At 40.5% G+C, this 27,582-nt stretch overlaps 1 protein-coding gene across 1 annotated transcript in view; it reads right to left on the reverse strand.

Annotated features, from left to right (window-relative positions):
• LOC130916472 (transmembrane and coiled-coil domain protein 3-like) overlaps nt 1-27,582 on the reverse strand; it is a 35,872-nt gene continuing 8,290 nt past the window's right edge. The window contains exons 2-4 of the mRNA XM_057837223.1: nt 13,205-14,145; nt 11,199-11,334; nt 1-5,053 (exon numbers count right to left, since the gene is read on the reverse strand). Coding sequence (XP_057693206.1) covers nt 4,748-5,053; nt 11,199-11,334; nt 13,205-14,145 — 1,383 coding nt within the window. The 3' untranslated portion in view covers nt 1-4,747. The remainder of the gene's footprint in view (nt 5,054-11,198; nt 11,335-13,204; nt 14,146-27,582) is intronic.

The following is a 27,582-nucleotide window of genomic DNA, read 5'->3' on the forward strand; positions in this document are numbered from 1 at the left end:
TATTTATTTCTCCTTATTTTTATTATTTTATTTTGGCACTCCTGTGATTCCATACATTACAGCCATACGGTTTCGACACACCTGTAAATGAAGTGTTGAAATTCCTGGGTTTTATTTTTGCTTCTATGGCGCCCTCCAGTGTACATAAGGAGACCCATGACCGTAGGGGTGACGTCATTGCAGGCCCCCCTTCAGCAGTATTGTGTAAGCGTTTCAAGTCTTACATTTTCGAATGCTGTGACAATACACTTAAAAAATTTACAAAAAATATACCATAACGCTGATTAAAAAGTTTTTAATTTAACAATCATTGTAAGACAAAGGCACATCAAATGCACAAAAATAAAAAATGATTGGTCACAGGGCACCACAGGTGAAAGGGTCATGTAAACCATATTTGTCCACTCTCTGGGCCATTCGATTATGTTCACCAGTGTATTGAAGCCACAAAATTTGCAGGACATACATTTGATTGGCAGGTAACATTATTGTGACAGTGACAGTTTTATTTTACTTAACTGATTTGAGTGTTATTTAGGTGCACTTAATATTGGGACCACAAAGTGTGGCTCAAAACCTAGATTCAGTCAGTAGACCAGAATTTGAAAAGACAATTAAAAGGTAAACAGGAGTTATAGCACAGACAGAAATGGCAAGTAAACAATGGAAAAAATGCTTAGGGAAGCAAATTCTGACAACGAAGACTTGCCAATATTGGTACTTGATTTTCATTTTTGGGACAATTTCAAACTTGTTACGCTAAACATTTGCCACCTCTGCACAATATTATGTTCATTGCAGTGCTCAATGTGGAATGCGCTTGAATCATCTGTCATGGATGTTTTGAGTCTGAAAAACACTATCACAGTATAACCCCTCACCCATAATTCACATATTAGTACAAAATAGAAAGTAAGCCACTGTGCTGAGTGTGCCTGCTTGAGGGGGGATGAAAATGAAAAAAGGGAGGGTGACTTGAGCATGCCTGGATCGATGTTCTGACCCTGTAGAGCCAAAATGTGGTCTTATCAGAGCTGAGCAGGAGCTTGAAGTACAAATATTTTAGGGCCGATGCATCCTTAGCCACCAGTAGTAACACTCAAACGATACAGCACACGCTCTTCTAAGAAAGCTTACAAAAAAAAAAAAAAAAACTAATCAAGAATGTGCTATTCATAAAAAGAAAGAGTATAGGCTTTGGAATCTCAGGATGAACCTAAAATGCATTTTGACCTCATATTTTCCTTCATCCCAAGGCCCAATATAACATAACATTTTGCTTGCAGTATATTGCACTTAAAATCAAAAACAGGTTGAAAAGTTCAAAAGACCAAAAAAAAAAAAAAAAAAACAGCGCTCATCTTGGACTGGTTGCTAGTCAATCACACAGAACAAACAGGCTATCAAATTCACACATATGGACGATTGTTTGGGAATGTGGGAGTACCTGGAGAAAACCCACGCAGATATCAGTACCACAAGCTAAGATTCCAACCCAGAACCTTAAATATGTGCAACTTTTACAAAGGAGGAAAATACACTCACTGGACATTTCATCAGCTTCACTTGAATGTGTAGTTGAACATTGTTGTTGTTAGTAAAGGTATTATTGCTAAAACAGACAAGATTGCCATTTTTCTACACCCAAGTTAAGCACCAAGACACTAGATTCTGAATGTCAAGCCAAAAAATCAATGCGCGAATGATCCGTCAGCCCTCCCGGTCAAAATGAATTGGACGTCTACCGTTGTCATTGGCAGCCAAAATTAAGAGTAAGCCCTCTCTTGTAGCTCAATTTGTGATTGATCACTGCCAGTCTTTCAAGTGAGAATGGAATGTACCAATATCACCATCTAAGGGAGCCAATGATTTAATTGGAAAGGGATCTGATGAGAGTTAGCAAACATCTGCTTTTACTTTGAAAATCAACGATCAACACTTTGCCCTATTTTTAAACATGTTACGGGCAAAGCCAGTAAATGAATCATTGAATTTATAATTCATCGATAAATAGAAATATTCCATAGCATTATTATTTAATCAGTTCGAGTTATTTGTAATGCCTTTGCAAAGGCAGCTCCAGTGATGCAACTGTTCCGTCGGAGCTACAGTGGGGCAAATAAGTATTTAGTCAACCATCAATTGTGCAAGTTCTCCTACTTGAAAAGATTCGAGAGGCCTGTAATTGTCAACATGGGTAAACCTCAACCAGAATGTGGAAAAACAAAAACAGAAAATCACATTGTTTGATTTTTAAAGAATTTATTTCCAAATTAGAGTGGAAAATAAGTATTTGGTCACCTACAAACAAGCAAGATTTCTGGCTGTCAAAGAGGTCTAACTTCTTCTAGCGAGGCTCCACTTGTTACCTGTATTAATGGCACCTGTTTTAAATCATTATCGGTATAAAAGACACCTGTCCACAACCTCAGTCAGTCACACTCCAAATTCCACTATGGCCAAGACCAAAGAGCTGTCGAAGGACACAAGAGACAAAATTGTAGACCTGCACCAGCCTGGGAAGACCGAATCTGCAATAGGTAAAACAATTGGTGTAAAGAGATCAACTGTGGGAGCAATTATTAGAAAATGGAAGACACCCAAGACCACAGATAATCTCCCTCGATCTGGGGCTCCATGCAAGATCTGACCCAGTGGTGTCAAAATGATAACAAGAACGGTGAGCAAAAATCCCAGAACCACACGGGGGAGACCTAGTGAATGACGTACAGCAGGGGTGGGCAAACTATTCCACAAAGGGCCGCAGTGGGTGCGGGTTTTTGTTGCAACCCATTAAGAGGACACATTTTCACCAATCTGCTGTTTTACAAGTGCAATCAGTCGATTGCAGTCAGGTGCTTCTCATTTCTGCTGAAACCTCACTGGTTATACTATCTGTGCTGGGTCAGTTGGAACAAAGACCAGGACCCACTGCGGCCCTCGAGGACCGGTTTGCCCACCCCTGACCTACAGAGAGCTGGGACCACAGTAACAAAAGCTACTATCAGTAACACAGTGCCCCGCCAGGGACTCAAATCCTGCAGTGCCAGACGTGTCCCCCTGCTGAAGAAAGTACACGTCCAGGCCCGTCTGCGGTTAGCTAGAGAGCATTTGGATGATCCAGAAGAGGACTCAGAGAATGTGTTATGGTCAGATGAAACCAAAATAGAACTTTTTGGTAGAAAGACAGGTTCTCGTGTTTGGAGGAGAAAGAATACTGAATTGCATCCGAAGAACACCATACCCACTGTGAAGGGGGCTGTTTTTCTGCAAAGGGACCAGGACGACTGATCCGTGTAAAGGAAAGAATGAATGGGGCCATCTATCGAGAGATTTTGAGTGAAAATCTCCTTCCATCAGCAAGGGTATTGAAGATGAGACGTGGCTGAGTCTTTCAGCATGACAATGATCCCAAACACACAGCCAGGGCAACAAAGGAGTGGCTTCTTAAGAAGCATTACACCCAGGGCAACAAAGGAGTGGCTTCTTAAGAAGCATTACAGCCAGGGCAACAAAGGAGTGGCTTCTTAAGAAGCATTTCAAGGTCCTGGAGTGACCTAGTCAGTCTCCAGATCTGAACCCCATAGAAAATCTGTGGAGGGAGTTGAAAGTCTGTGTTGCCCAACGACAGCCCAAAACACCACTGCTCTAGAGGAGATCTGCATGAAGGAATGGGCCAAAATACCAGCAACAGTGTGTGAAAAGCTTGTGAAGAGTTACAGAAAACGTTTAGCCTCCGTTACTGCCAACAAAGGGTACACAACAAAGAATTGAGATGAACTTTTTTTTGAATTTGTTTTTTTTTCCACATTCTGTCTCTCATGGTTGAGGTTTACCCATGTTGACAATTACAGGCCTCTCTAATATTTTCAAGTGGGAGAATTTGCACAATTAGTGGTTGACTATATACTTATTTGCCCCACTGTATTAATACTTGTGTGTCCCATGAGCGTGAATAAAAGGAACTACAAGTGTCAACTCCTTGGTGGCATTGTGTTTTAGCATTAAAGTCTGCAAGGCAGCCATATTATACATATTCCTTCAAGGCTATTTATTAGTGACATAAATTTTTTAGTTTTCTTCCTTACTTATTTTAGTCTATCCTTCTGTTGGCATTGGGTTATTAGAGTGAACCACTATATTGTGCATTTTTGGCTCTCTCATGGTCAAAGAATTCATTTCTGCTTAAGTACACTTCGCTAAACAATATTCCCCAGCTTTTGATACTTTAATATGAATTGTGCTTTTATTTCATTGATTTCTCAAGTTTTTACATAAAACATTTAAATTTACCGGTATTTCCTGTAAACTTACACAGTATTTCCTGTAAACCTACACACATCTTCTTATATTTTCACATTTTGGCCTCCTATTGGAATAACCTCGCGAGTGTATTTTTTCAAAATTATTGTTATATGATAGTTTGCCCTTGCTTCATGGCGCGGGAGTCAGCACAGACGCTAAGGAACGATTTGGAATTATTTTTTCATCATTTAAATTTGTAGGGAACAACTACAGTAATTCTATTTTTTAAAACAATTTAGAGAGTTCACGTGTCACAGCTGCAATTAAAGGGGGTTCACTGTATAATATTCTGTAAAAAGAACGATTGAGGTTAATGAGATAGTTAGGTAGACTGATTCACGTCAAAGAAATAAGAATTTCAGGCAGAATCTAAAAACAAGACTAACTTGCAGACGATTGTACAACCAATTGTCTGACAGCTGATTTGTTGTCAACATCGTTGTTAGACTGGCACCAGCATTCTGTCTATGGCGTATTGCAAGCGCTCCCAGTTCTTCCAAAATACGGTGAGGAAAAAGACGCCCAGGAACGTAGCCACCACGTGCTGGCGGCTCCTCATGAGCGGGGCGGCAAACTTGGCAGCGGTGGAGACGCACACGAGGATGACGGTGATGATGGCCAGCATGATGTTGATGCTGCGACCCAGAAGAACGCGGGCATCGCCGCTCTCCAGCTGCACTGTCTGCTGCTGCTGCTGTTGCTGGAACTCCAGCTTGGACACGCGCGTCTGACATGACTCCAGAGCTTCCTAGCAAACAAAGAGTTGACGCTTGATTAAATTTTGAAATCTCTGTACAACGGCTCACTCATATATATGATAGAGCCAACCCTAACAGCGCCAGAGCCCCCAAAAATTCACCATCAATTTAATCTTATTAAAATTAGTCATTACCATATTTTCCGTACTATAGGGCGCACCTAAAGCCTTCTATTATCTATGAGGATCAATATTAGTTAATCACGGCATGACGTTCCCTTTAACGCAGCTTCATCTAGTGGATGCATAATGCAACCCTAACAACTACTACTACTGGGCCTTATAATGCAGTGTCTTATATATGAAAACAGTTTTAAAAATGAAAACAGTTTTAAAATAGGACATCCATTGAAGGTTTGCCTAATACTGATGTGCCCTATAGTGCGGAAAATATGGTACTAGTGATGCTTTTATTATTTGTTGCATTTATGTCAAAATAATGTGTAGGGCAGCACAGTGGATGAGTGGTTAGCACGTCCGCCTCACAGTTCTGAGATCAACGGTTTAATACCAGGCTGCGGCCTTCTTTTGATGAGTTTTCACGCTCTACCTGCGCCTGTGTGGGTTTTCTCTGGGTACTCCCATTTTTCTCAAATTCCAAAAACATGCATGGTAGGCTGACTGACCACTTCAAACTGTCCTTCGGTATGACCCTGAATTCACACCGCCTGCAGCTGCGACACTGTTACAGGCTACGAAAACATCGCAGGTCAATTTCTACTGGTTGTGTTTGCGCAAAGAATGTCTGCTGCAATCAGACAGAGGACATCAAGAGGGCTCTCAAAAGAATGCACATATTCAGGCACAATATGTACTATGTACATTAGGGATGCAACGATACAGTTAAGTCACGGTCCGGTACGATTTTAGATACGAGGGACACGATTTTTAATTCGATTCAATACATTTAATGCTCTGAAACAAAAAATAGAAGTGTTATTTTTTTCGATGTTATTTTATTTTGCTAACAAGAAAAAATAACATTGCCATCATATAAACATGCATTTACAGTGCCTTGCAAAAGTATTCGGCCCCCTTGAACCTTGCAACCTTTCACCACATTTCAGGCTTCAAACATAAAGATATAAAATTTTAATTTTTTGTCAAGAATCAACAACAAGTGGGACACAATCGTGAAGTGGAACAAAATTTATTGGATAATTTAAACTTTTTTAACAAATAAAAAACTGAAAAGTGGGGCGTGCATTATTATTCGGCCCCCTTGCGTTAATACTTTGTAGCGCCACCTTTTGCTCCAATTACAGCTGCAAGTCACTTGGGGTATGTTTCTATCAGTTTTGCACATCGAGAGACTGACATTCTTGCCCATTCTTCCTTGCAAAACAGCTCGAGCTCAGTGAGGTTGGATAGAGAGTGTTTGTGAACAGCAGTCTTCAGCTCTTTCCACAGATTCGCGATTGGATTCAGGTCTGGACTTTGACTTGGCCATTCTAACACCTGGATACGTTTATTTTTGAACCATTCCATTGTTGATTTGGCTTTATGTTTTGGATCATTGTCCTGTCGGAAGATAAATCTCCGTCCCAGTCTCAGGTCTTGTGCAGATACCAACAGGCTTTCTTCCAGAATGTTCCTGTATTTGGCTGCATCCATCTTCCCGTCAATTTTAACCATCTTCCCTGTCCCTGCTGAAGAAAAGCAGGCCCAAACCATGATGCTGCCACCACCATGTTTGACAGTAGGGATGGTGTGTTCAGGGTGATGAGCTGTGTTGCTTTTACGCCAAACATATCGTTTTGCATTGTGGCCAAAAAGTTCAATTTTGGTTTCATCTGACCAGAGCACCTTCTTCCAAATGTTTGGTGTGTCTCCCAGGTGGCTTGTGGCAAACTTTAAATGAGACTTTTTATGGATATCTTTGAGAAATGGCTTTCTTCTTGCCACTCTTCCATAAATGCCAGATTTGTGCAGTGTACGACTGATTGTTGTCCTATGGACAGACTCTCCCACCTCAGCTGTAGATCTCTGCAGTTCATCCAGAGTGATCATGGGCCTCTTGGCTGCATCTCTGATCAGTTTTCTCCTTGTTTGAGAAGAAAGTTTGGAAGGACGGCCGGGTCTTGGTAGATTTGCAGTGGTCTGGTGCTCCTTCCATTTCAATATGATGGCTTGCACAGTGCTCCTTGAGATGTTTAAAGCTTGGGAAATCTTTTTGTATCCAAATCCGGCTTTAAACTTCTCCACAACAGTATCTCGGACCTGCCTGTTGTGTTCCTTGGTTTTCATAATGCTCTCTGCACTTTAAACAGAACCCTGAGACTATCACAGAGCAGGTGCATTTATACGGAGACTTGATTACACACAGTTGAATTCTATTTATCATCATCGGTCAATTAGGACAACATTGGATCATTCAGAGATCCTCACTTAACTTCTGGAGTGAGTTTGCTGCACTGAAAGTAAAGAGGCCGAATAATATTGCACGCCCCACTTTTCAGTTTTTTATTTGTTAAAAAAGTTTAAATTATCCAATAAATGTTGTTCCACTTCACGATTGTGTCCCACTTGTTGTTGCTTCTTGACAAAAAAATTAAATTTCATATCTTTATGTTTGAAGCCTGAAATGTGGCGAAAGGTTGCAAGATTCAAGGGGGCCGAATACTTTTGCAAGGCACTGTAAGTGCATAATATTTATGTGCTTACTTCTTACTGATCTGAAGAAATTTTGTATAAAAGTGCAGAGAACTATCTTTAACGTTTGTTAAGTTAGGCGGGGCACACTGTTGATTGCTACAGCTCTCTTAGCGGCTAGGTTTACCGAATGAGCAAAACATCTTATTTGTGGTCCGAGTCCATCTGTCTTCCGTACAGAACTAACAACATTTGCAGCATTAACTATAATCACTGGTATGGATTGATTTGGCCTGCTTAACTTCCATTCAGTCATGGCGGTTTTCAATTCATCAATGTAGTATATGGACTACGTGTCCCATGATCACTCCGGGCTCACGTAGCCAATGGCATGGGACTTGGGGAATCTAACGTAGCACATCTAGTTTGCTATTTGACGATCTATAGTGTGTGTGCATGCGAGTGTTGTCGGAGCATTAAAAAAGTTAACAAACGCAACAGAAGTCACGTCTGCTCATTACTGCACAACACCGGCTTATGACAATCGACTTTCATAAAAAGGACGAGTTTGAAGTACGGCGCTCTTAATCTGCCACTCATTGTTCATCATGAACCGTGAGGTAGCTCTCCCGGGGGATCCAGCTGTCTGTTGTCAAAGCGAGGTTGTTCGTAGCAGCCAAGTCGGTAACAATGTTTTGGTGGACTTCATTGTAAATATCCGGAAAGACAGTCTTTGTGAAATATGTACGAGAGGGGATAGCATATCAGCAAATCCAAAATGCTAGCACAATGCGGATCTGTACGACGCTGAAGTTGCCTCCTAAAAATTGTCCGTCTTTCCTCGCTGTCGTGTCTGTAACCTCTGCCACAAACAAATGTAGCGTGCTTCACTCCACCCCCAAGCAGTTTGGGGGAGGAGAGGAAGAGGGCTGATCATGGGGAGGAGCTGTTTCAGAGCTTTTCAAGGCACAGAACTCATTTTTCGATGCACCCTGGGCATATTAGCGAGCGCACACAAGAAAAAATTCGGATTTTGGGAGTTTTCATTTGCATCAAATATTTTTGCGTATTGAATCGAAGAGGGCGTATCGAATGGTTCAATATAAAACCAAGTATTGTTGCATCCTTAATGTACGTCCCAACATCAGACACTTTAGAATAAACAATGGGTAATAAGTGCAACATTTGTTTTTTGTTGTTTTATCACGACACAAATAATAAAATATAAACTATCGACGGAGTTTGTCATTTTTTCTGCATGAGGACATTACAAGCTCATGAAAAAAGTAAATAATTCATCTGTTCATGATAATGAAAAGTATGGAAAATAAAATAGCTTTACAAAACATTTCACCTTGAAGTGAATATAATAATTGCGATTCTCGTTGACGAAAGTGCTTTAATTTAAAAGGAAACCGGTAGTTTTATTTTGCATCAGTGCTAAATGTCCTTTCCAGCACAGTGGTATTGTTTTAACTTCATGGAGTCCGGCTACGCCTTCCGGGAAAAAAACAGACTTCTGCGTCAAGCCTACGATTACCTGCAGGACATCGTGGACGATTCTGCAGCCGGTGGATATTGTCATATTGATTAGTATGCTTGCGAATACCTACGACTTTGTGAACTCAACCAATCTTGTCGCAGCCGCAAGCGGGGTGAATTCGGAGCGAGTCTGTGCCTTATGGGGTTTTTTTCCTCCTGGTGCCCTGCTGGCAACCAATCTAGGGTATAACCTGCCTACTGCCCATAGTTAGCTTGGATAGGCCCCAGCACCCCAGGGACTCTTGTGTGGATAAGCAGATCGGGAAAAAGAATGAAACTTCAAAGCGCCGCATGTGTCAATAATCGTTCACCTTGTTAAACTGTTGCTGTGGCAACTTATTGTGTGTAAGTGAGCAGCTGGAGCCGAATTGAGTGGACTCACTCAATGAATCATTTCATACAGACAAGCATTGTTCTACTTTATTGTCGTTTAAAAATAATTCAGTGGGACAGTAACATGTTAAAAACTTAATAATTCATAATTGTTGCATTTGAAGTGCTTAAAAACCATTTATTAATATACATATATACATAAAGTTTTTTTTTTTTTAATTAAACATGTCTTATATGGGGGGAGGCGCTACTTTGCCGTTGATCACTTATCGCAGCGGGTTCTAGTCCCCGTTAACCGCGAAAAACGATGGACCACTGTAATCCCCTTTACGCCATAGGTTCTGGGTTTGCAGTCACGTGATATCATGTCTTTTGTGGGGTTCAGTACAAAACTTCCATCGGCCTGGTGTTTATTTTAGGTGCATTCCACGGTCAACTGGCGGCACACTATTGTTTGGCGATGTGTACATTTGACCAGAGAAGAATGAAAACGGGAAGTATTGTGGCGCACCATTGTTTTTTATGAAGATTAATTGTGTGTCCAAACTCTCGTCAACCTAGTCAGATGATAAATTCATTTTGTTAGTTTGGAATAATGAGCTTGCTGTTCACCTACTACGTTCCACACTTCCGGAAAGTAAACACATTGAGGGATTGTTCAATGGTGGTCCAATATTTTGTTGTAAGCCAATGCTCTCACACGCTCCAATATGTCAGACCTGTTTGAATGTTTTTGTATTTTTTTTTCATTGTGTTTAAAGAGCTTAAAAAAGAAATACAAAGAGGTGTACATGCTACAGAAATATGTCTAGGGGTATGAAAATAGAACATTTTTCACTAACTGCAGTAGTCAGGAATTAAAAAAAATAATAATAATAGGGGGGCTCATAGTCAGTTGTGTTACATTTGCAATGGTCTAAAAATTATATTGTGGGAAAAACAACACTATGGTTTAACAGGAATAAAGTCAAAATATTAAAAGAAATAAAATATCCAACACATGAGACGGATACTGAATTTAAAAAATAAAGTCATCAACATTTGTAATTTAATTTAATTTGTCAAATAATAGTAAGTGTCTCAAATAATGATTTATTTATTTATTTAGTTTTGATTTTAATTTAATTAAATTTTTTTTATTTTTTTACATAAAAGATGAAAGAAAAATTGTACCCAAACAAAACTTTGAAAACAAATCATTTTTATAAATGAAATGCAAATGTATTGAACTTAAATCCTAAAAACAACTGTGCTTGGGGAGTAATTAATTCCCTTACTTTGCATTCAAACCACACTTTTGAGGATTAAAAAAAAACACTAGTTGACTATTCTCACAATTAATTAAATAATCTCACGATATATCAACTCCACAACTAATTCCCACCGACAGAGATATTTATTAAAGGGTGCTAACTTTAATTTTCGAGCTCTATTGAAGCTATTGTTTGTGAGGCCAATTGGTGTGGCTAGTTATCTAACATAAAGACCGCAGTTAGGTTTGTAATCGCCAATAGATGCCACAAAATGGCAGAAAAGGACCACTTTCAACTAGATGAAGCTCCACAACTCATTCAAGACAAATTATGAAAAGAATGTACAACAGTTTCCCTAAAATCTACTTATGACCGTAATGTACAGTATACAGTATAATTGGATGTTCTCCAACTACCTGAATGTCCCGGGCTCTCTCTTGGGCCTGATAGGCCACCCGCTCCTCAATACTGGCAAGTTCTTGCTTCAGGTCAGTCATCTCATGTTGGTGAAGTTCCGTCAGGTCGTTCAATTGATCCTCCAAGCGTGCATACCTGAAACGTGAGCTGATGAATCACTTAAAGGCACAAATGATAAAATGTCGAGTGAGTGGTCGTCTGAGACTGGTGATTCCATACTTTTTGCTAGGGTCTGTAGTGTGATGTCTTCTGATTGCTTGCTTCTATTCGTAGCGCTTTGTGGAGCTATTAGTGCAGCGTGTAGTTCTTCTAGATGTAGTCATGTGACACCATGAGTACATGGTGCATGCAGCCGCTGCTAAATGACCAGCTAACTTCCGACATTTACTGTAGAACCGCAGTTCCTACCATTGCCTCTCGCTGTTTGCGTCTTGGACCAAGAGGTTTGAGTGAAGCGCGAGTAAAAAGCATGGTCAAAATGATGATCATTTGTTTTCTTGTTCTTTTCTGTGTACTTTATTTTCACAATTTGTTGATATTTTTCTGTTCTGTCAATGTCGTTTGCATTTCTACATTATATTTGGAGTGATCATTTGCAAAACTGTTATTGCTGGGGGGAACTTTGCACTAATTTAAATTGTTAAAAAGGTTTACCGCAGAGTTTATGTTTGCATGTTTTAAAACAGATGATGTTAATTTCATTCTAGTATTTTTTGTATCATAAATTGATTGCTGTTACTATAAATATATATATATATAAATATATATATATAATTTTATATATATATATAAAAATAATTAAAGGGTGACTATTATCAGGCTGATTGGCTCTACAAATGAGGTGTCCCTTATGTTTTTTTTTTTCAGGAATCCTACTTATATAGCACATTTGTGGTATGAATATATTGTTTGTTTACATTTAGTTAAGTGGCAGTAATGTTATACATTAGTAAAACTTACTACATTTTTATATTTCTTGCAAGTTTTTCTCTGCTCTTCCAATAAACTTTGCGGATAGTGTATGACATTCACTATTTCATAGCATGGATACGATATGTAATCATTTCAGTTTTACAAATTAAGTGGTCTCGTCAAGATAGTAAGTTATAAGCGTTCACTCGTTTCTTGGGTGGGAACAATTTAAGCACCAGAAATGCTTCAAAAAGTTCAGAGGAGTAATCGGAATTGGATGTCATTCTATTATTTGTTCCATGAGATAATTGTCATAACATTACTTTCCTCACATTTTATGGGAGGCAACAGATACTGGATGGATGCCGTTAAAATAAAGTCTGAGTTTATAATTTGAGTTTGACTTCCACATTTGGCAAGACAAAACAAAGGAATTACATTTATTTCAGTCACTGTCCGAGGTGTTTTTGAGTCTTATGCATATGCAGTAACTAAAATATAAGACAAAGTATTTAAGAAGATTTAAAAAGAAGACATGCATGTCTTCATAATATGACGCTGCCAGGAACCTGAACTGAAAGGTATTACCCTGTTTTGTTTTGCTAGGATTGTCATGTTTTAATGTGATAACTTATCACATTGAAATGTATTCAAAATGACAGTGAAATTTATCATATTAATTAACTTGACGTGAAATTTGTCACATTTGGACTTGAAAAACTTCACATTTATACATTAAATTGATCCCTTTGAAATGCAAAACATTTCAGATTAAAACATGAAATTTAGAATGTTAAAATGTCAAAATAATAACGTCAAAACTTAGGGCAAGACAGGCCACCACTAGTTATCACAGTGCAACTGAAGTGACCATGCCGTAAGGAAATGTACAGTTGGAAGGAGTATTGCCAAAAGTGCTATGGCATAACTCTTTTTTGTCCGTTTTTACTGGCGGTAGTAAAATGTGGATTATACCTCATATTCCCATTGATAGCCCAGCTACCAAATGGGTCTCCCGTCACTGCAGATTTCTGCTTATTAGCGTCGGATGAGGTTAAGTTAGGACAAGTGGGAAGTTGATTATCTCACCGACCTGTAACGCTCCTCTTGCAGTGTTTGGTTGATGACCGCATAGTCCTTTTGGAACTGGGCCTTGATCGCCTCCATGTCCTCCTCTAGTTGGTTTTGTGCATCTTTAATGACCCTGGCCTCCTCCAGACTCATTGCCAGGCCACTATGGGCTTCGCCGCCGACCTGCTGGCCCTGAGCTGTGAGTCCATTACTGTCCGCTGAATTGGAAGCGCTCTCCAAGGAGCACTCGTCATCGCTGGGATACTTGGGTTTTCCCACCAGTGAGGTGCTACTGCTAAGAGTCTTTGTCGCCGTTTCATCTGGCAGCGGCGGGGAAACGTCCATTGAGGTCTTCATTTGGGCAATGTTGTCAGCGCTGCCAAACCTGTTCCTGATGAGGTTGGCGAACTCTCTGGGTTTGCTGAAGAAGAAAGGAGGCGATAGGGAAACGCCGGGGCCAATGGTCTTGATCTTGTCCATGGTCGGATGACGACCGCTCCCTGTCATGTCCCTCAAAAGCTCCCGGCGGGACTCTCTGGGGATTGTGCTGTGCTTGCCGCTGGACGGTTGAGGCGACGGGGTGTGCTGGAGTTCGCTGTCCTTCATCTTGCGGTGGTACTGCTCTAGCTTCTTCTGCATTTGGGCGATGTTATGTGCCGATTTCTGGTTTTTCTTCTCAAACACTTGCTTGATGCGGCCCACCTGCTGCTTGTCCGCACTGTTCACAAGTTTCAGGTACTCAGCCACATTGTCATCCCGCACAGTTTGCTCGATCTTCAGCTGCTCAGTCACTTTTAGTATCTTCTGCTGGAGGTTGTCCAAGCAGGAGCGGCTGCGTTGGACTTCAAAGGCTAGAGAGGGAGAAGGAGCAGCTTCATTCAGGTCCAAATCTAGATTGTTCTCCGAAGAACCTCGACGCATGGCCGTTGATAGGCTAAGAAAGCTGCCCTCGGCACTCCGGTCCTGCAATGTATGGAATATATACTGAGACTTACAAATGTCTTCCCGTATAAGTTTTTAGGTAACAATATTATCATCGACCCTTTAAAAGGAAAGAGTAGACTTGCCTCTTTCACTCAAAGAAAAGTTTGTTTCTAACTTTTTTTCTCCAGAGTAAACATTAATACAACACGTGTTTGTTCCACAGAAAACAATACTTTTCTGACACTACACATAAACGACACAAGCACGTTCACCTTTGCAGGAGGTCTCCTGAGCGCTATGCTTTGATTTTTGCAAATTACATAACAATAAACTAAAGATTTCAATCAACTATTTGAATCCGTCCATTTCAATATGTATGCGGAGGATATCATCTTACGTAATAAAATATGCCACTTCCCTGTTTTTAGGTTATTTGACACCCAATGAAACTTCCAGGAAATCCCATTGGATATCTTCCTGAAAAAAATGACTTTGAAAATCACGTTGTCAAACCGTCAATTTGCTGTATTGAGGCCTGATTTTGTCTTTTTTTCAAAGATATAACTTGAAATTATATGCACCATTCCTTTTTTGAGTGACCATCTGCGTGAGTTTGTAATGCTCTTATTGGACGCATCTGTCTGGGTTAGGATCAAATCCTGTTTGCTTATTATACTACATGTGAGTGACAAATTTCAGATAACGGCTTTTACTGTGTGAAACAAGTGGAGCGTAGGCATCTAATGTAGGTCAGCAATGTCAACGCCTGTTGTGAAATCCCTTTACCAGACATTGGTCCTGTTTGTCCTGTTAACAAGTTAACAGAACACTCAGACAAAGCTTGAGGAAGTGAAACCCGATGGATTTAATCCCACTAAGCATGTCTGACTGTGAATGCTCGACAAAATAGAGAGGAAGCTAGAAAAAATAAGTGGAGAGAATTTAATTAGTTTCAACGCATCCCTCCTATCAAAGTGTTACCCAAGTGTTAACCAATTTTAAAGACACTCTGATGTTACAGTAGTCTTCAGAAGAGGCTTCCTCCTGGGGTGACAGCCATGCACACCAATTCGATGTAGAGTGTGGTGTATGGTCTGAGCACTAACAGGCTGACCCCCCACCTCTTCAATCTCTGCAGCAATGCTGACAGCACTCCTGTAACGGGTCACATGACATTTTGGAGGGACAATAGCCACGTTTACATGCTGACTTTTATTCATACCGATTCAAATCATTCCAAATGGAAATTTCAGATCAGCTGTTTACATGTCACTTCATGTATTCCGATCCAGCGTTTACATGTGACTGCCTTTATTCCGAAAGGACGTTTGACAACTGCCGTCTGACATGCGCAGATTAATCAAAACAAAGCGTCACCTTGCAAAACATGGAGATCGAGCGTCGGAGTGCTGCTGTTTTGACTTTAACCCACTTGTTGTGTTTGTGGGGTCGTATCCGCTTCTGCTGTTTTGCTCTTTTGCCTTGTGGTAGCCGGTTTTCCACCGGTTTCTAATCTGGTCAACGCTCCGGTCTATTCCGGCTTCGTGTAACCTCTCCTGAACTTTTTTAAATAGTTCACTGTTCCTCGTTTTACGCCCGTCTAAGCGAGCAATTATATTCAATTCATTTAAAGTTTGAATTAAATACAATCTTTCCGCCGGACTCCAATTAGGTGCGCTGTGCTTGGAAGCCATGTTGCAAGTGACGTTACTTACGTCACAAAGTGACGTCACCACGTCAGTACGGAGCATGTGCAGAAAGAACGCAACCAGACACCATTCCGCTTCCCTGTTTACATGATATGATTTTACTTCTAATCGGTTTGGGAAAAGGAATATTCCACCCCTGTGAATCGGAATGAAATTCCATTCGGTTTGGGCCTGTTCATTCCGAATGAGGTGTTTATATGGAACACATTTATTCGGTTTGAACAAATATTCCGATTGTAATTGGAATATTTGGCTCCATGTAAACGTGGCAAATGACAAGCAGTAGTCAATTTGGACATTTAGGGATGTACATTTTTTCAAAGGTGTGTACTCACTTTTGTTGCCAGGGGTTTAGATATTAATGGCAATATTTTGAGTTATTTTGAGGTGACAATAAATGAACCCTATTACATAAGCTGCAAACAGACTACTTTTCATTGTGTCAAAGTGTCATTTTGTCAGTGTAGTCCCATGAAAAGATACTTAAATATCTGCAGAAATGCAAGGGGTGTACTCACTTTTGTGATACACTGTATGCTATTTTGCTACTTTTATGTACACTTACAAGATGGAGAGTACCACAGCCTTTTTCCCTACACAAGTATCTGTACTTCAACTTAATACTGTGTGTATTTTTGCAACTTCTGCAATAATAATCTGATCAAGTGTTGTACAAGGAGCACCCAGGGTGGGCTTACAAAGCTGCCACAATCCTCAAACAAGTGTGCTATTTCGGAACAAATACAAACTCATGCAGCCAGCTCAGACTTAAGCGCTCAATCCATTTCTGCAGCAACACGTAACATTTCAATTACGTATCAAGTGCCTCCACTGACCACGCATTCACACATGATTGTCAAGGTTGAACAAGAGAGTGGCTTACCAATCATAGATCATAGTGCAGTATCAATACCTGATTAGAGACACTCCAAAAAAATAAATAAATAACGTGGTGCAGATCAAATTATTCCTAACATTACACCTTAGAAACGACGACTCACTTTCTAATTAATTAACCTAATTAAAAAGGGTTCACTTCTTTATGTGTCTTACAACTTAACTTCATGCTAGTGCAAGAAAGTTCTGTACATACTGAACTTTTATACCCATTGCGGCTTTTACCTTTTCGATTTACTAAGCCTTTTCGCATCATGTATAATTACAGCATGCAGTTCTACCCCAATTCAGGGGATGTGCTCGGGTGACTTACTTCAGTAACCTTCGGAAGTCTTGAGAAATTTCTACTGTTTTTACCCTGCCCGCCATTGCTGAGATGTGCCACCCGCAGCAAACTGACAACAGCAGCTAATGTTACTGTAGTAGTAACACAAATCTTGATCCGGATTAGTAAATCTGTACATTATTAATGCATTTTGTACGCTAGCGGAGAGGGCAGACTATAAGTATCACACAGATAGACGTCATTATGCACCCTTCACACCTCCTTAAAATACTCCTATATTTAGACAAAAAAATTGTCAACGGTATATTATCGTTCAGAATGGCTCTAAAAATGATACATAAAGAATGATGATTATTAGTTTTATTATTTTGTACTCATCAAAACTGTGCCACAAGTCTGCATTAGATAGCAAACGTGATTCAGGGGGCCAGATGCAGCAGGATAGCGTTGACAGAAGTTTTTGTTTCCTTGAAATGATATGGATGTGGAGGACTTTTGGAAATGAGCCATAAAGGTATTTTCAATTTAAGGGGGGGTGAGCTATTTGCAAATTACACACAGTTTTCTGTATTTCTTTCGTTTTACAAAAAATAAATAAAAGATTGCCTTTAATTGCATTTGATCGGTTGTTTGAGGTTAAGAAGCCGGGAACCTCTCGTGAGCAAACAGGTTTGACAATAAGGAAGTTCATGCCAGTCGCCTGCAGCCAATAAGCAGGCAGCCGCTGATTGGTTGTGGCGTCCTTCTGTCTCAGTGATGTCAGTCCACATGACGGAGCTTAGCTGCAGACGGAGGTGGATGGTGACAAAGTGTGCCTTTTTTCTCTGTGTGCTGGGCTACAGAAAGAGCCTTGTGTTGTGAAAGGACAACACACCACAGATCGAGAAAGGTGGAGGCGCATTGGGTGGAAGAGGCGCTGCAAGGCATGGAGACTCGAATCTCATTTTTGACCTAAACTATGATTCAGATAGAGAAGTGAACGTGCATACTTGTGTGAGCAGAAGGCCTGCAAGGCACCATGAAAGTGAGTAAGTGCAGGCATTAATGGCGAAACCAGGTTCTTCGCCGCATTCCTTTTTTGGAACAAGTTTGGCAAGTTTGGCAATTAATGTCACCAGTGAGTAAACACCAAAGCGGAAGAGAAAAACCTAACTTCCACTTTTGTTATTTTGTTGTTATTGTTCACTTTGCAGAACGTCAAACTTAAAACTCAATTCTTGGATGATGATTGTCACTTGGAATAGAATATTGTGACTTGACGGACCCAACAAAATCATATCCACAAAAACTTGAGAAGCAGTACTAAGGCCACCAAATCGAACCCCCCCTCAATCCCTAACTAAAGGCCACCTAGGCAGTGTCCAACCCTCGCTGGAAAAAAAAAATCATACCTGATCTTACTAGAACCGACGGTCCTTTGAACCGGTGGCATAATTACTGTATATACTGTAGCATCTCGAAGTGGGATGCGAGTTGGTTCAGCTCGTCATTTCAGTTCCTCTGCCCTTTGTGAGTATTGTTATTTATTATTTGTGTGCTTGACATTTTGTCCCATTCTTTCAACATCGCATTCACTCAGCGCCTTCCGCAAGTGTTCTCTTCTTGTCTACATTTTATGGGATTGTGATCATGTTAGTTATTCCTACTGGCTCTAAAGCACATTGTAATTAATTTTGAAGAACACTTGTTGATAAAAACATCTCAGCCTGCTGCTGTCCATTTTGAAAATGCTGTAACTGCCAGGCTCCAGCTACCATCTGCTCCCTCACCTCCTCAGTTTTCATCCCCTTCTGCCGTCTCCAGCCTTCCCCAAAGACTTCTTAATCCTCAACCCCCCTTCACCCCTTGCCATACCTCAAACACGCCTGGGGAATAGCTGCATAAACTGTTATAATCAACAGAATGAAAAGTAGGCCAATTCCTCAGCAGAGATGCGGGAGGACATTGTCTTCCCTCTCTGTGTGGCTAATTCATTTAGCCAGTAAGATCCATCTACAGACACTCACTTGAGCTAAAGCAGTCAGCCAGTTTTAGTAAAAAAAAAAAAAAAAAAAAAAGGCAAATTAATTTAAAACTAGTGCTGTTTTTTATCTTCTTGGAAAATATATGTCATAATAGCATACAGTACAAGAGCATGGATCTGTAATGTGTGTAATCATAGCCGAAACTGCTCATATAATTCTTACTTTGTGGCCTACAAAGTAGTGTCAAGGCACCCCCATTTATCAACAGCCCAAGTGTGTTGCCTACACATTTTTATGTCCCAACAGCGATCGATCATCAGGCAACACCAAAGAGTTTGATCTATTTTATGCTTTCTTTTATCAGTCTGTGTTATCAGTGCTAACGGCAATGAGTCTGCATGCTCCCTTTGACCCTAGATGCATACGGTATGAGGCATTTCAGAGTTGGAAGGCAGCCCGAGGACAACATTTAGTTTCACAACAATACAAAGACACTCTTAGACGTTTCCCCACACTCCAACATGTTTTAGAAAGTCTCTCCACCTTAAAGGAAGCTTTTGTATAGATAAAAGCAGGTACCAACTCCATTGTGTTCTAAGGGCCAATTGGCCATGTGTCCCAATATTTTTGACAATCTGAAACAGCTGAAAGTTGTGCAACGTCAAATTCTAAAGGTAACTCCCCTATCTGTGTCAGTATGTCAGTAGGCTAACACAAACCAAAACAAAAGGCAGAGACAGGCCACATCCACCATGAGGCTGTACAGGGCCAGTATTTGGGGGTAATCCCTCCTGGAGCACCCGACAATGCCACCATGCTGCCCCACATAGCCCTCGGCGTCTGTCCACCGCCACCATGACCCATTTATGAGGGTCCTACTGCAGTCTGCTGGCTACACTGCTTTCAATAAATGTGAATATCAGACATTTTTGTCCAATTACTAGAGATGTCCCGATCGATCGGCATCCCGATCGGGTCCGATCACGTCATTTTCAAAGTATCGTAATCGGCAAAAAAATATCGGCCATGCCTTTTTTTAATATATATATATTTTTAAATTAAATCGTTTTCTAATTGTATTTAACGTTACAGACATAATATGTTACACTCATTCAAAGTCTTTAATTTAGGCTTAAGGTGGGTTATCAAATTTATCCCAATAACAGTGGTAATTAATTCTTTTTAAAATGTATCACATTAAAATATTTAACGCAATTAATGCATGCGCTGCACGACCTACTCGCGCATTGTCGCGCTCCATCTGTAATGACGCCGTTTTGCCTATATATAGAGTTAAAAGGCAGCATAAAATGAGTAGAGTGAATTTTGGCAGCCTTTGGAGCCTTTATTAAGTGGCTAAAGCCACTGCATGTACTGTATGTTGAATGTATATATACGTCCGAGTTTTATTCAATTTTTTCTTAATGCATTGCCAAAATGTATATGATTGGGAAAAATTATCGGGAATGATTGGAATTGAATCGGGAGCCAAAAAAAGCAATCCGATCGGGAAATATCGGGATCGGCAGATACTCAAACTAAAACGATCGGGATCGGATTGGGAGCAAAAAAAACATGATCGGAACAACCCTACCAATTACATTTCAGCTTCAGTGTGTTGCCATGTCAATGAAATGGGTTTTGGTGACACATTAAGATTCAAATGTGTGCAGATGATCTGGTCATTTTTAGCCCATATGGCCTCAAGTAGCTTCTAAAAATGTGAACACAGTATGGTGATGATATGGATGTAAAATACAATGCAATACAATGCAAAAGAAACTAAAATCATGAAAACTTGTCAGAAATAGAATAAACAACCATCTTTTCCTGACTTCTGTCTGGCAATACACTCAACACGTGCAGTGAAATAACACGAATCTCTGGCCACCTATCTGATGACAAGGCCATACCGAATAGGTATTGTCAGAAACTGTGTGCACAATAAAACTGTCCTAAATTTTGCGTGAGCTCCATACCAATCCAGGTCTTGTACAGCTTTTGTGTACTGCTCAACTGTGGTGCTTTTATTAACATTAAATCATTAGCATTCATGGTGTATAGGAAATGCCTAGGTCTGATGGGACAGGATTTAACACCCTTGTGAGAATAGGTAGTAGAGAATCTATAGGTGGTGTTGATATTAACTTATTTGCTGTCATTGACAGACATCAAATCCATTTTATTTGGGATGGATAAATGATCATGCATTAGTGTCACTGACGGCAATAGACCCTACTCACGTGACGTCACAGCCACACCCGCGCGCCATGTTGTCCGTATACTCGTCATGTTAATGCATTAGCGCTTCGTAAATTCCTCCTATTATGGCGTGTTTTTCTGCTCGTTAACATTAATAATCAAAATGGTGGTCGTGTGTGGCGGTCGGTTGCAAAAACAGAGAAGACAGACGGAGAGACTTAAGTTTTACTGTATTCCGAGAGACCCGGAGAGGAGAGCGAGATTGACTGCTGCAATTCGACGAGAAAACTGGGCTCCAAACGACTACCACAGATTATGTAGTAGTCATTTTATATCTGGTAAGATGCATTTAATATATATTTAGAGGGTTTTGGGCTGACAACCACAATTAAGATCATTGCTAGGCTAATCGCCGACAACATACACTCAGACGTTGTGAATGAACTACCTGAAAATATATAATTATAAGGGGATAATAAGACAGTTGTCATACAATTAATTTACAATTTCACTAGGTCAAAAGCCAAAAAATAAATTCAACTAGGGACAATCTGGAGTAGTGCTATTGCACTTCATATTTATTACATATTATATATGCATGTAGTGAGAGTGCTATCGCTAAACCATTTCACATTAAAAGCCCTAGCTCCATTGACAAATGACATGAAATACATTAGACTTGACAGTGGATAATAGCAAGAACAAAAGATTTTGAATTGAAAATTTCGTAGCTCACCTTCCCAAGCACAAGATTCCTGCCGAATTTTCGTGTACGAGGACCTGTTTCACCCAACCAGCAACGTAGCATTTATAAGCCTCCAAGCTCTTAAAGTTTTTCAAACTTTCATGAGAATAGGCTGATTTTGTGTGGACAAGATAGTTGTAAATATCAGGGTCAGGCAAAGACAGCGAAGACAGCGGGTCGAAAAACATCGATTTAGGCATCAAATATGGATCTGGCGAATGGATAAACTGAAGCTTTTCCACATAACGCCTTTTATGCAACACATCCAATGAGTTTACAGTGTCAGATAACACCGGGGCTTCCATGAATTGCTCTATAACTTGCACGACTAATTGAAAACAATGAGAATAGGTATAAAAAATACGGACAATATGGCGGCCGGATACAGCGACACGTCATTTTGTGACGTAGGTGAGTAGGGTCTATAGAGGTCCAATCCATTTTGACTCAAAGAGGCTGGTGGATAATGATCGCTGTCGCACCTCCCAGTTAAAAGGGATTGGATGTCTATCACTAAAGGTCATATGAAATGCTACAACACGTGGACTTGAGAGCGTGTAAAACATGAACATGATAGAATACCATATTTTTGACACAAATTTATCCCAAAAAGTGACAGACTTAATAGTGTCACCCACCTAAAGATTTCCGAACTCAACATTATGTCACACCTGCAATGAACTGAAAACTTTATTGACCGTTAGCATGATATCCATAGGCTTTCTATTCTGTTGTTGCCATGTGACCATTCAGTCATTGTGTACTAGTTAGCGCTGCAGGATCATCAATTATGGTTGTGATGTCACACCTAGGATTCCTGAAAAGGAGGTGGGCATTTCCTGATGCATTTTTTTGGATGCAATAAAATTAAATGGTAAAAGACAGCAAATTAATTTAGTGCTGTCATTTCATACTTTGAGATGGTCTTCATTTCTTAGGACCTTTAAGGTCGCATTCACAGGGTCCGGTTCGAGAGCGACCTTCAAAAACACTTGCAATTAACTTGCTGAAAAGGTTAAGTATTCACACTGTGCCAACCGAACATTCCGAGTAACATCACGTGGATGCAAGGCGCACTCATTGATTGGACAAATAGAAGATGAAATACCTTTGTCCTGGAAGGGGAGGGAGCGTGGAGCATCACAGCATGATGCTGTGACGCTGCACGTAATGTAGCATAAATTGAGTCACGCTCGGCCAGCGTGCGGGGTCAGCTCCTCCCGACTTGATGCCGAGCGAACTGGAGTATATAAAAAATGCATATGGGAAAATTAAACCCTGAAAGAGAACTGCGTGGTAACCCAAGATGCGCTATTGCTGTCACTTTCATGACTTTTTAAACTGTCAAATTATCGGTGAGACTCACGAAACTACCGCCTCGAGAGGCTCCGCCTGTCTCGGCCACTGTCACTCTCACAAGGTGCATTCAGGAACAGCATACAAAACACAACCACCGCATTAGAACCTGATTCTATGTATCAAATGCAACTGCTTAGGGCAATACAACAACATTTGGCCATTGTTAATCATCTGCCATCTTGCCATTGTTGATTTTGAATAGCATATAATAGACTTCCACTTCCAAGGATGCACTGCGTGTATAAAGTAGCATAAAGTAGCCAAAGCACACCCTGCTCCGATTGCATTCACAAGCGAAACACGGTGCACTTAAAGCAGACAGAGACCCACAATTTTTGAGCAGACCAGAGTTCGTTTGTTTGGTAGGAACTACAGTTCGGAGGCGCGTTCACATTTACAAACCAAATCAAACTATCTGAGAAAACGAACTGGTCTGTTTAAACCGAACCAAACAGTGCTAGTGTGAAAGTGCCCCAATATGTGGTTTAAGTCCTAACTGAATGTTCACGTATAGAATACAAAGCACACATCTATGTTGCACCAACAAAGATCGGTTAACCACATTATCATGTTTGCATGCAAAATAAAGGCAGTCTGAAACATGGTGGATGTTTATTATGCGGCACTGCCTCTTGGATCACTGACGATCGACGAAAGGCATGAATGATTTCAGAGCAATGATGCAATGAGCACTGCACATGAAAGAAAGCAAATAAGCATCATAATGGTCCAAGGGGAATGAAGTGGGAATGAAGTGCTCACGACTGCAGAGTATGCACGGAATGCACGTTTAAACGGGGTTGTTTGTGAATTCAATATTTAGACAAACTATCAAAACAAAGCCAGGGTTTCTCATACAACTTGCTGTCTGACTTGTCACAGGTATAATTGGCTAAAACATCTGATCCATTTTCATACAAACCCCAAATTCCAATTTAGTTATGATGTGCCATGGGCAGGCGATGGTGCGGGCGGGCGCGGGGGGTTAGTGGCACATCTCCTCATCCCAAACGTGGAGGCCGTTTAATGAGGGCCTGGATCCAGAGGAGATGACGGCAGCCCCCCTGCTGGAGCTGCGAGAGGAGGGATGGGCTGTGCTGGCTCACCCCCCCCCCCCCCCCATTTGGCTGGGGAGGGGCCGTGGCCCTGGAGTGGTCCCCGCTCAGCATTTCTACTTGTCTGCAGGAACATCACGAGTCTGATGGGATTCATGCATGATTGGGTGCAATTAGACACACTCAATTCTAGAAACTATAGGTGCCAGGATTAGCGATCAGGCATTATAGAATAGGATGTGAACATATCCACATTTACAAGTGATTCACATAATACTGGGTTGTACACCTCACATTGTTGATTTGTGAACACTCCACCCCACCTAATCACATCTATCATCAGGAACTCTACAGAGAAACATTGTTAGTAAACAGAGTTTATCGCTACATCTATGAATGCAACGCAGAAGTAATAGACAACACTCAGAGATTCCGTTGACTTTTCTGGGCCGAGCTAATCTGACGTGGACTGACATGCAGAGGAGATCCTGTTTTAGGAAATCACGGACATCAGTCCTCCAGGTCAAAGTGAAAAAGGACAAACCAGTTTGTTATCAGTGCAGTACCAGCTCCAGAATCTTTGATGGTGGGTAGGGTACCATTAACCACTAATGCTGAAGATACTTGAAGTCCTGAAGCAACTTAAGCTACCATCCTAGTCTTTTTCAGGGACTTCCCTGCATAAGCAAGACAATTAGGCTCGAGCGTTTACGTCACAGCAGCACGGGATCGTGCGAGATTTGCGACAACGCAGCCATTTCGGAAGCACGTCTGCATCACGGGACATTTAAACTTAATGGCAAATACAATTCAACTACGAGTGCCAAAGATGGAAAAATTTAGGGAAAACTTGCCAGTTTGATACAGAGACAAACTTGTTACCACGGCGAAGGACAGATATGTGAGCAATTTTAAGGATGGGAACAATGTTGACCCTCACGAGCAAGCCGAACACAAATGGAATAAAGATGTCGACAAGCTTCCACCACTACGCGAAATGGACATCATGCTGTATTTAGTGTTTGGTGTATGTTACTACACTCATCAGCAATTCCGAAACTACAAATCGCTACAAAGCTACGAACAGTTTTGCTGCGGATGGGTGCCGGATCTGCACATTATGACCATAGCAAACGGCAACACCATCTTTCTAGCAAAGGTAGGCAATGTGTGTTTAGTCTGTGACCACAGATGTACAATTTTTTTGTTGCAGAAAATGTAGCCTGTGTACAAATTTTTTGCCACTCTCTCACGTCAAAATATTACAGCTTTTTCATTTAGCAACGACAGGAATTATGTCTTATGAAGACAATGCACATGTCTGCATGCTAGTTGTTTAGCTGTAGCTATAGCTAACAACAGGCTGACTTAGGGCATAAAGTTACTGAAATTTGCGTAAACAAACGAAATTAACTTACCGGAGTGGAAGTGCATAGAGCAAACTCTGTGTGTAACTGGAGAATCAAACGTTATGCCCTTCCTTCTGATTGAGGCCACCCATGCCATTCTTCGACGTTTGGTAAGTTCAGATATGACCTTTCCCTCGCCTTTTCTCCATGTAGGGATCCGGAAGAAACTCAATGGTGTTCTGTCGAGCTGTACATTCTCCTTTCTATTCGATCGGTTGTTGCAATTCTTTACCGCACAATAATTTCCAACCATTTTTAAAGAGCGACCTGTGTTGAAATGCCTCACGGTTTATGTTTCTCGCTTCCAAAATGGCGATAGCGGCGGAAACCTCGCGAGTGCTACGTCATACGCTCGAGCCTAATTCTAAGACATATTCTCCATGTTACAAGAGTGTGGCTTTGTTGTAGATGAATGCAGGTAGATTGTCTTGCCAGCAATCTAGACCTATGTGTGGCACCGCAATATGAAATACAAAATACAACAATGCAGACTAGGGCTCTTAAGCAACTGAATTTAAAGTATTACACCAAGAAAACAAGATCAACAAGAATTACAAACAGTACGAGGAAGTCAAATTGGATTGGATTGCAGGCGTGTCTTAAAAGTATCAAACCTTTTAAGTGAGTAACTTAGGTAACATATCGATGCCTTCTAAAAATAATCGCCAAAGTCATTTTTGGAAGATTTTTCAGGAAACGAAAATTACTGAACCATTTGTTGATTTTTTTTTTTTTTTTCCATTTACTAGCATAATATTCTCTGTAAAAAAAAAAAAAAAAATACATGGGCAGTTATTTTAAGTAAGTGACGATATGACAGAAACAAAGGAGTCAAAAGAAGCCTCATATTCAATTGATGTTTACCTTATTCACAACGAAAACCATCTGCTGTCATTACATTAGAGTTCACCTAAAATTTTCAACATTCCAGAACTCTATATTGAACCTGTTCCTGTTTTAATGTCTTGTGAGCCTATTATACTGTTGTATGAAGATTGTAAACAAATAAAGTTTATTTAGGACCAAAAACAGTTTTCAAGCCTTTCACTTGTCTATATTTCAGAAAGTGTGAATGCTTGTTTGTCCATGTGCCTTAAGATTGGTTAGCGAACAGTCTACTCTTTGTCTACCCGACTTCTATCTTTAAGATCATCTGTAATAGACACCAGCTCACCCACAGTCTTAATGACGATAAACCCTATAAGAATCTGAATGGCTGGAGGTACATGTTATTCTGGTAAGAAGCCACCCTGGCATATTTCCATATAAAAAATTTTTTAAAAACACACACACAAAAGGAAGAATTTACACTAATTTGAATAAAACGGATCAAAAGTGCAGAGCTGGGAAAACATCCTGGCTGAAGTTCACTTGCTGAGATCGAACAAACCAGCCCCTTGCGAGCAGAGAAAACAACCACAAAAGGCTCCAAAGCCCGGCCGTCATGCTTGTTGGTATTCCCTCCGGCCGGTTGTCTCCCACTGAGAAACGGGAACTAGCAGAGACAGAGCAACAGGGAATCTTTATGTAAGACTAGAAAGAATTCCACGCAGGGAGCATGATTTCAGTTCCCAATAAGAGTCTTGTCTATACCCTTGTGTCTTGCGATGGACTGGCGGCCATTCAAGGGTGTAGTCTGCCTGAAGTCAAAAGAGATATGCTCTAGTTTGATGGATCGATGAAAAGGACGACTGAATTTTTTTTAGATCATTAGCCTGATAGCAGAATTACCAATGTCATGTCTTAATTTAAGGCTTCAACTAACGATTATTCCATATTGATCAAATAATATTTATTCTTTCAGTAAATCAATTAATCATGTTCAAATAAAAAAAAATATTCCATTCACG

This window comes from Corythoichthys intestinalis, chromosome 5 (assembly GCF_030265065.1).
Source record: "Corythoichthys intestinalis isolate RoL2023-P3 chromosome 5, ASM3026506v1, whole genome shotgun sequence".
Classification (NCBI taxonomy): domain Eukaryota; kingdom Metazoa; phylum Chordata; class Actinopteri; order Syngnathiformes; family Syngnathidae; genus Corythoichthys; species Corythoichthys intestinalis.